The following is a 9,731-nucleotide window of genomic DNA, read 5'->3' as shown; positions in this document are numbered from 1 at the left end:
GGTTGGGTTGGGTTGGGTTGGGTTGGGTTGGGTTGGGAGCGGAGGAACAAGACAAGGAAATGAAAGAAGGCAGACAGATGGGAAACGTTGAGATGAAAACTACCCAAAATGCTGCATTTCTGATTATCTACTTCTAATCCATAACTGTCTGTAGATCCGTTCTTTCATTCAGTCCTTTAGAGCAGTAAACTCTTTATTTCCGATACGGACTTGTTTGGAGCCTGTGTGCTGTAGAGTGTCTCTTCATGTGGGGCATCTAAATGCATTTAACCAGAAAACAAAAGGGATGTAGGACGTTTCGGTGGCCTTGGCTCTCTTCTCTTTACTGCCTGCTCAAGCATGCCACCGTTAAAGTATAAGTTTTGCAGTAGTATCTATTTCTATATTGTCATCCGGAAACAATGATTGTAATATGGTTTGAAATCCCTTTTAAGCAAACCCGTCTATATGTAGTTATTCCTGATGCTCTGAGCTGCTGTAATAACTTTTTTCTTTACCTCTGAGTAAAAGTTTATTCTATAAAGCTGAAAGGAAGTCGGATAAATCTGAAAAATTACAGAAACAAATTTGAAAAATACCAAATTGATAATCTCTTTAGATTATTTTGAAAATGTTGGCTTTCGATCTGTTCTCAGGGTGTCAACAAAGCAACACGATAATAGCTTTATTTTATATACACTTGCAAGTATTACGGGAAATATATGTTATTCAGAAAAATTATTCGCTGTATAATTAAGCAAATAAAAATGTTTTAACTTGCAGATCAATAAGGATAAACAAATTTTAAAAATAAGTACAAAAAATTTGGTTAATTTAAAACAATCACAAAAAAGCTAAGCAAATACCCCAGCAGTTTATTTTTATTTTTTTTATGAGTGCAATGCTGCATTAAAGAAATTATTTTTCTATAGATGATTTAAACCTGTGAAATAAGTTTAATAGGACACCAGAACCTTTTAAAAATGTATTTCTTTGTGGTTCAGGTCACACAGTCTGTGGCTGCAAAGTCTGTACAGTTATAAATACGTATAACTACAAACACTGCCAAAAATGTTGCTGTCGAAAAGCTTCGCAAAAGGAAAGAAAAAAAATCGTTTTCCAGCATATGTACCAGCGGAACCAAAAAAAAAAGAAAAAAAAATTCACCTGGCCCAAACCTCTGTAGATTAGGGGCTGAATCCTGCAGCATCGAAGCACATTCATGTTTGAACGCCTTAATGTCTGCTATGATTACTGCTGTGCACATTTAATTTAATGTTGATCAGTTTTGCTGGATTTAGACTTTAGTGTTTGTGACATGAATCCTTCTGGAAGCCGTCGTGGGGAGTCTCTGCTCTCCGCCTCGGAGTCGCCGCCTCAGCAAAGTGACCCGTTTGGATAAGAAAAGCTTTTCACGCTCCAACCTACCTTCCCTTCAGAGCAGCCCGTGCTGCTTTCTTAACTGTTGACGGATTCTTCAGTCAAACGTCGTTTACACAAATTAACGTTATGTTGCCATTTCTGTATGGATGTGTAAAAAAAAAAAAAAAAAGATTGAAATTTATCGAATAAATTGCAAAGTGACTCCTGGAGTCTGAAGTGATTTTGTCGGGATGCAGAGAGGTTTTTTTTTGTTCGTTTTTTCGTTTTTTTAGGGTCTATTACCTGTGACCACAGTAAAAACCTCGTGTGGTTCTGTGAGTGAAAAGGCGATTCAAAGTGCCTATTATTATGTTATGATTATTTGCTATTGTGGCAATTACCTGTTTTTTTTTCTCTGTCTTTTCATTATTTTTGAGTCCATCATTTTTAGTTTCCTTACAGAAGTTTTTCACAGTAGCTTCCTTGAATTTCATCCCGTTTTTCCTGACAGAGATGCTGTAACTGAGTCGAGTTTGAATGGCAGCCTCGTTCCCACACAGCTCGCCCCTGCTGACAAACTTTCTGTGCAGGTACAGCGCACCATTTCCTCCTGCAGCAAAAACAACCACACGACAGCAAGCATTTCCTCTGACTATAACACTGGCCAGTCACTTTGATTAGACCACACAACATGACGTCAAAATGCAAACTTTTGTTCTTGAAAAATTTCCAAATTTCACATCAGAACAGGTTCATCTCTTTGACTGTTCGTGCAGCTTTTGGAAGTGTAGATCAATCAACAAATCAAACAAGTTGATTTGTATACGACGTTTATGCAACAAGGCAGTTCAATGTGCTTTACATCACAGAAACACAAAAATAAAACAATAAAATTAAATAAAACAACATACAGTAACCAATCGAGAAAACATTACATTGCATTTTGTCAATACTCATGTAATATGTTGGTCAATGTTTCATTTACTGTCCAAAAGCGACTCTAACCAGCCGCGGTTTTTAGCCTTGATTTAAAGGAACTCGTGTTTCAGCTGTTTTGCAGTTTTCTTCAGTTTCAGATTTGTGGTGCGTAAGAAGCTGAATGCTGCTTGTCCATGTTTGGTTTTGGTTCAGTTCTGCAGAACAAGCCAGAACAAGAAAACCTGACACCTTTCCAAAAGACAGACCCCAACAAGGCTGACTATGTAGAGAGACCAAGCTCCATACTTTTACAGTGAACTGGTAATAGCATATTTGCTATGCCTGATGTTGCTCAAAGAAATATTTGTCCTCTCATGTTTTCCATGCAGTCATGTGTCTATTTCCAACTAAATACCTCCACCTTGTGGACAAAACAAATCCAACATCAGTAGTAAGTTTAGCTGTAAATAAAGCAAGTAAAACCCAGACATTTAGTGACTCTCTACTCTGAGCTTCTGCTCCCCAGTGTGGGAAGGAAGCTAAATTGTTTATCTCTGTTGTTTCTTGATTGTGTGTACATTTTCAGCAGTTGCACTTCCCTGGTTTTGTTTCCCTCAACTCCTCCCCACACATCTGGCTGTCTGGATTTTGCTCCTAGAGACAAAGCTGCAGAAAAAAAAAAAAAAAAAAAGTAAGAAAAGAAATGTTAAGAGGAATGTGAGAGGGTGGGGTGGGGGGAGAGCTGCTGGAAGGAAAATTCAGTACGTGAAGCAAGAAGAGAGGAAAATAATCTGAAAGCCATGAGGAGCAGAGAGAATCTGAATCTTTGGAAAACCAGTGGCCAAACACCGTGGTTTTAATGGCAAACGTTCAGGAAGAGGCTGGCTGAGCTACCCAGAGAAAAATACACACAATGGGCAAAAATAGTTTCCTGCACTGTTAGATTAGATTAGGTTTTGAGAGTTTAAACCAACGACCGATAGCAGTATGGCACTCTTCCCGTTCTGCAAGTCTCCTGCAGGTCAGTACTCTCTCCAGCGGCAATGCGCAGCCTCTTTCTTTGGTCATTTTTTTGTTGTTGTTCTCCTAATTCATTTATCATTGGCAGCTGCGTATGTGTGTCGCATGTGGGTCAAAGTTGCTTTTGTTCAGAAAGATGCGGCTGAAATTCAAACTATTTCCAGAAATTTGTCACATAAAACGGAAAAAAAAAAAAAAAAAAACTACGGGACTTGCATGCCGTCAAAGATGTTTGACATCTAACTGTCTCATTTGTTTTCTATTTTTTGCCTAAAGTATCACATGAGGTCTTGCAGATTACAGGCTTTTATTCATCTAAATGTTATTCTTTATCGTCTTGTTTTACTTCTTCCAAATCAAAACAGACAACCACAGCAGAAAATCTTTAGGTTTCAAACTACAGCAAAACAACAGGAGTGTGATAAATTAGTTGCCCCCTTACAGATTTCATTTCTTTTATGCTTTTATTTGACCACACTTAAGCACTTTAGAGCATGAAACAAATATGAGTATCAGACAAAAATCACATTATGAAATAAAAAAAAGAAAAAAGTTTTTTTAATGCTTTAATTAATTAAATGGGGGGGGGAAGCAGCTTCTCTGGTGGTGTGGAAAGGGAAGTTCCCTATTAATCCATAACCACAGCTGATTAACATAGGATTAAAAACAATACTTAATGTGTAAAATCAACTTCTTGAGCTTTACATCATGTTCTAATGTTATTCCTTCACCAAAAACATACCTGGTGTGTTGCTTTGATTCTTTCATGCATGTTTGAGAAATCATTTAATCTCCCATGGCAACCATTCAGGATGCCTAAACGTTTGCTCTCTCCAAGCATCGCCTATTTCCACAAAGCTCCGCCATGCATCAACTCGACCCCACTCAACTCCTACAGACTAGCAGCAGCAGCAGCAGCAATTATCAAACATGGTGGAACTGAACACCTGCTGAGCTCATCAAACTAACTACTCTGCAGTCCAACTCTCATAATAATGGTTGCAGGCAGCATAATGGAGGAGCATTGTTGTGATGACGTGTTGAAAGGGGAACATCAGAAGGAGCAGGAGCTTCTTAAAGACAATTTCAAGATGTCAAATTGTGAAGTCAAATTGCTTTTGAGTTATGTTTGATAAATTCAGGATTTCTATAGCAACTGAAGGTAACATAGTCACTTGATTATGCTATGAGATGACACTATGTGCCTGGAAAATACCGACCCTGTAACCAGAACCTGAAGTTGACTAAAATATCTAAAAATGAAAAATAAAACATTATGTCCCAATTTCAAGAAATTCAAGAACAGATCAGAAAGAAAGTCTACAGAAAATCTTGAAGGAGAAGGTCAGGCCATGAGTTTGTGGTCTCAAACTCAACCGTCCTTTGGTAGCAAGTCCACCTCTGGATGGATCAAAATAAATGTACCTTTAGGAGTGGCCTCATCCAAGTCTGACGTTGAAATAAATTCAGATGCTGTAGCTTGACCTTAAACAGGCTGCTCATGTTTAAAACCCCTCAGTGTGAGTGGATCAATCCAATCCTGCAAAGAGGAGTGGAACGACATTTCTTCACAGGGATGTAAAAGGCTTGTGCAGATTAAAACTGTTTGCCCGGGTTATCTTTGTCTTCATTTTTAAAGTGTTGGTTGAACTGAAACATTTAACTTGCATGAAAACAACAAAACACGGAAGAAATCTCAAAAAGGATGGGGAAAAAACAAACATCACTGCGTTAGAGTGGATGAGGAGAGGTTGCCACTGTTTCACTGTGTGTTTGTCGTCATGCAGGCCCAGTCAGAATGAACAGAATACAGCTCCTCCTGTGCTGTTTTCTACTGTCTCTTATCATATGTAAGTATGCAGAGCAATATGTTCTATCACTTTGAATCAGGACAATGCATGCACACAGAAAAATGTGCCGAACTGACCTACTTTGACCTCAGATGAGTTGTGGGCCAACCAAATATTTATAACTGTTGCTTCTGATCTTTTTTTTTTTTTTTTTTTTTTTTTTTATAAAGGTAATTTCTGTATTTTTTTCTACATTTCCAGCAGAGTTTTAAACCTATCTGTCTCAGTGTTGACTTTAGGTATCAGTTAAATATTAATAGGCGTGATTACTTTCCATATCCATATGGTTTTTGTTCTTAAATAACTTTCTGTCTCTCTAGACTTCTTTAATGGACGTAAAGCTGCTGCCAGTTTGGAGTCAGCCCATCCCTTGTCTCAGGTGTTGGGAATGAAGGATGGAATGATACTGAAAGACATGTCTTCAATGAAGACAGTGGACTCAAAAACTCCACAGGAGACATCATGGGGAGCCCCTATGGTTTGGGGTGACAGCCACAATTCGGTGTGGCGCAGGGCGAAACTCTCAGAACGAGGAATTCGCGTAGGCCTGTTGACCCTTGTGGTCGGGACTTACGCCCGGTTTGTCCGTCGTTTCCTCTACTCAGCTGAAAACCACTTTCTCCCTGGTCAGATGGTCACATATTACATTCTTACAGACAACCCCCGCACTCTGGATCCTCCAGTCGAGCTGGGCCCTGGACGGCAGATGAAGGTGCTTCCGGCTGCGGAGCTGCCTGGCTGGGACAGGTTGGCTTACCGTCGCATGGTGCTGTTCGCCGAAGCCCTCTGGGGCTCCATTGGCAAAGAGGTCAACTACATCTTCTGCGTTGACGTTGACCAGGAGTTTGTGGGCCCAGTGGGGGAAGAAATCCTTGGGGATCTGGTGGCTACGCTACACCCAGAGTTCTTTGAAATGCCACGAAACAATTTCCCTTACGAAGACCAAGAAGAGTCATCCGCTTGCGTGGAGGAGGACGAGGGAGACTACTACTACACATCAGAGTTTTATGGCGGGGTGGTTTCTCAAATGCGCAGGCTTCTTCGGGAGTGTTCTTTGCTTATACTTCAGGACGAGGCGAACAAAGTGATGGCCAAAGGCCTGGAGGAGAGCTACTTAAACCGCTACCTGATCGACCACAGGCCCACATGTGTACTCTCGCCAGAGTACAGCTGGTGGGATTCACCCCTTACCGCCCATGTGCCTAAAAAGAGGCTGGTCTCATTGGGAAGGCAGTGTGAGGCTTATGATATAGAGAAGAGAGAGCTACAGAGGTGCTGAATTTTTAAGAAAGGAAGGACAAGAGAGTTCTGCAATTTACACTCATTTATGTACGCAGTGGTGTGCAAAGTATTCATGACTTTTGCAAGTTTTCAAATCAAAACAAACCCCAGTGTGTTTTATTGATCCCCATGGGGGAATTGCAAAGAGGTTTGATCTAAACCATCATCCATCATCTTTGACAAGCTACCTTTTCTCTCATAAAGAAAAGCATCCCCACACCATAATTCTGCCTCCACCATGTTTCAGTGGTGGATCCAAGCTGCACTCCAATGTTAGTTATCCATTACACGTGGTGTTTTGCACCCTTTTCCAGGTAACTTTTCCCGGCACAGTTGGTGACAAACTGCAAATGGGATTACTTCAGCACTCGAGACTTCCTCTTGCTTCTCTTCCACGAAGGAGTAGATAACTAACAGTTGTCCTGTCAACAGACACTCCTGCCTAAGCTGTTAATCTGCACAGTCTCCACGGCTGCTTCTCCTATTGATGCTGTCAGGCGTATCAGTTAGAAATCTCCTAAACTTTATCACTGACCTGTCTTTTGTTTTTCTTGGTCTTCGTGATGTTGTTTACTCACTGATTTATCACCAAGGTCTCCACCAAACAGCTGGACTTATACTGAAATTAAATTACGCTACATTTGTGGTTGTAATTTGAGCTAAAATGTGAATGACGAAAATAGAAAACATCAGTACTTTTGCAAGGCACTATATCTCATGCCATTTCATGAAGGTGGAATACGTGGCGTCTCACAAGATAACTGATAAAAATCAATGTAATGAGAATGCAAATATTAATAAAATCTCCATAAAAGATTCTGATTTTTTTTTATTTTTTTTATGGTCTGTTCTGTGAGATAACAAATGGAGCAAGCAGTCGTGCTCAAGCTAGCTGCACAAACCTGCACCTTTGCATGCACACTCTCTCTTCCCCCAGCAGACAAAGAGAAGCTGACCTGTCTCTGTAAACAAAGCACTGTCCTCTCCATTAATGTCAGCCTCAGAGATACTGCTCCAGTGGCTTTGTGGTCGGCAGTGATAAGAGGCAACAGTAAGTGCACTCTTTCCCCACAGTGGCCAATCATTAACTGAAAGAGCCGCTGTCCCAAGGTCTTTAAAGACCAGGTGGGTGAAAATAGACTCAAATTGGGAGTTGTTTTTCCATGTTTTCCACGTGGAAAGAATTTGGGGTTTTGACAAGAATCTGTGCAACATGTACAGAATATTTATGTATATCATCTGTTTTATATATACATATAAAAGCTGTACTTGACTAACTTGGTTGTGTATGCTGTTGTCTTCCTCCCTCCCTCTCGCCCGCAAACACAAACATGCTCCCACGTTCACACATAGACCTCGCTGTCTTGTGTGCAGTGTGTGTGTTTTCTTTTATTGGGCGGGTTAAACAGGAGCAGATGTTTTCTTCTCACTGCCAACAGAATCTGTCCTTAGGGCCAGATCGCCACGTGGAGTGGAGTCGGAGATGAACTTCAAACAGCTCTGTGCTTCACATGGAAAAGTCGGGGGGTTTTTTTTCAAAGTTTTTGGATTTGACAGAGCAATGAATAAAAGCTCTCTGGATGGTCAACGTCAATTTTATATTTCTCACATAGCAAGTAGTGCTTTCATTGATATTTTTATCATCTGGTTTTCATTAATGTGATCGTTATTAAACTGGAATATTTTTCTGCCCTTTTAATGTCATGCTATTTTTAATCCAGAGAAGATTATTGTATTATTTTCTTTAGCAAAGTTTTATCTTAGAGGTGGAGGCTTTTTGTCGAAGAGAAATCCTTTTCTTTCACTGTAGCTTTGTTTCTCCCTGGTATTATTTATCTGATGTACCTCACAGGTGCATCAAATGAAGCATTTAAAATTTGCATGCATAATTTTGAAAGAAACTTCACTTTAAAGTAAAATTAAAAAAAAAACTGTAGAGTGGTATTCTAAATACATTGTATTTAAATTAAGCATATTTTTGTTTGTTCATCAATTTTGCTGAATAATTGTCATTTTTGTCAACTCTGTATACATACCATGTTTTCAATCTATGACTGAATAATTAGACAAACCCAGTACAACAGAGCCGTACCTCAGAAGGTCCTAGTAATAAAACATCTTATAAACTTCTAAATATAAAAAGCTTTTTTTTTTTAAAAAAAAAAAAAAAGGTTTTCTTATTGATTCATGAAGGTTAGTTTCTTTCCATAAGCGATGAATGACTCCTTTTATCTCCTTGTTAACTTATGTTTTATAATTTGCACAGTTTTACTGTTACAAATAACTTTGACATTTAACTCACTGGAATACTTTAACTCTATATGTTCAGTTTAGCCAAACTTTCCTGCTGAGTTTAAAGATTTATTGGTTCAGTCCTTTGTATGTGTTTTACTGGTAGTAAAATAACAGATTACTGACATCAGCATAACCCAGAGCAGAAAACAGCAAACTGGGCACATGTAGGTGAGAGGACATTTTTTGTGAAAATTTCTGCCAATCGTTGTGGCACTGAATGAGAATATAATGTGGAAAAAATGGTAAGAAAAAAAAAGGGACAGAAAAATGATCCAGAGAGTGTAAAATTGTGTTGTGCACCACTTATAAATATTATGTACTTGCCACTTGATGGTTCATGAGATTTTTCCATCTCCATGTTTCACAACTGGTATGAAGTCTCAAAATCCTATGCTTGGTTTAGACCAAACATGTCCAAATAATTCAATGCTAGACTTATTTGTTGCTAGAACATAACTCCAGAATTCCTGATCTTTGTCTGATTTAAGGATTTTTAGAGGCTTCTTCCTGGAAGCGGTCATCTTCCAGATTGGACCTGCTTGGATGACCAGACCTACACATGTCAGCAGCTGTTCTGGATGTTCCTCATTTGTAAAGAAAAACAACAACAAAAAGTTGTTTCTGAAACATAAAGTAAATGTCTGAGGTCTAACCACAGAGCAGAATAAATTTAATCTCATGCTAAAACATGAGTCGATTAGATCTAAACCTGGAGCCCCGCCCCCAAAAATGAAGTCTTTTACATTGACTCTAGTTGGAAAAAGTATTCAAAGAAAACACTGTCGGCACGGTAAAGCAGCATGCAATTTGTTTAGCCACATGGTTAAACAGTACTGTCTTCTAGAAATAGTTTCAAGCATTTAGTCTCTAAAGTTTAACTGGAAACAAAGGGAGTGTAATTTTAAGGTGCTCTTTAAGCTTCTATCAGGTGACACCTTCTGGGCCTTTTGTAAACACAAGACTTCTGAAATTAATGGGTCATATACACCTCAAAGGCCTTACTTAAGTGCTGGCACAGCAGGCAAT

At 39.2% G+C, this 9,731-nt stretch overlaps 1 protein-coding gene across 1 annotated transcript; it reads left to right on the top strand.

Moving 5' to 3' along the window:
• The first annotated feature begins 2,993 nt into the window (after positions 1-2,993).
• Positions 2,994-7,688, top strand: LOC103139590 (globoside alpha-1,3-N-acetylgalactosaminyltransferase 1-like). Its single transcript, XM_007554290.2, has 3 exons — positions 2,994-3,280; positions 5,067-5,129; positions 5,450-7,688. The coding sequence occupies exons 1-3, from the start codon at positions 3,247-3,249 to the stop codon at positions 6,406-6,408; spliced, it is 1,056 nt and encodes a 351-aa protein (XP_007554352.1). The 5' UTR covers positions 2,994-3,246; the 3' UTR covers positions 6,409-7,688.
• The last annotated feature ends 2,043 nt before the right edge of the window (positions 7,689-9,731 follow it).

Source organism: Poecilia formosa, unplaced genomic scaffold (assembly GCF_000485575.1).
Source record: "Poecilia formosa unplaced genomic scaffold, Poecilia_formosa-5.1.2 Scaffold62, whole genome shotgun sequence".
Lineage (NCBI taxonomy): Eukaryota > Metazoa > Chordata > Actinopteri > Cyprinodontiformes > Poeciliidae > Poecilia > Poecilia formosa.
The sequence above is the reverse complement of the archived record's forward strand: the minus strand, read 5'-3'. Positions and strand labels throughout refer to the sequence as shown.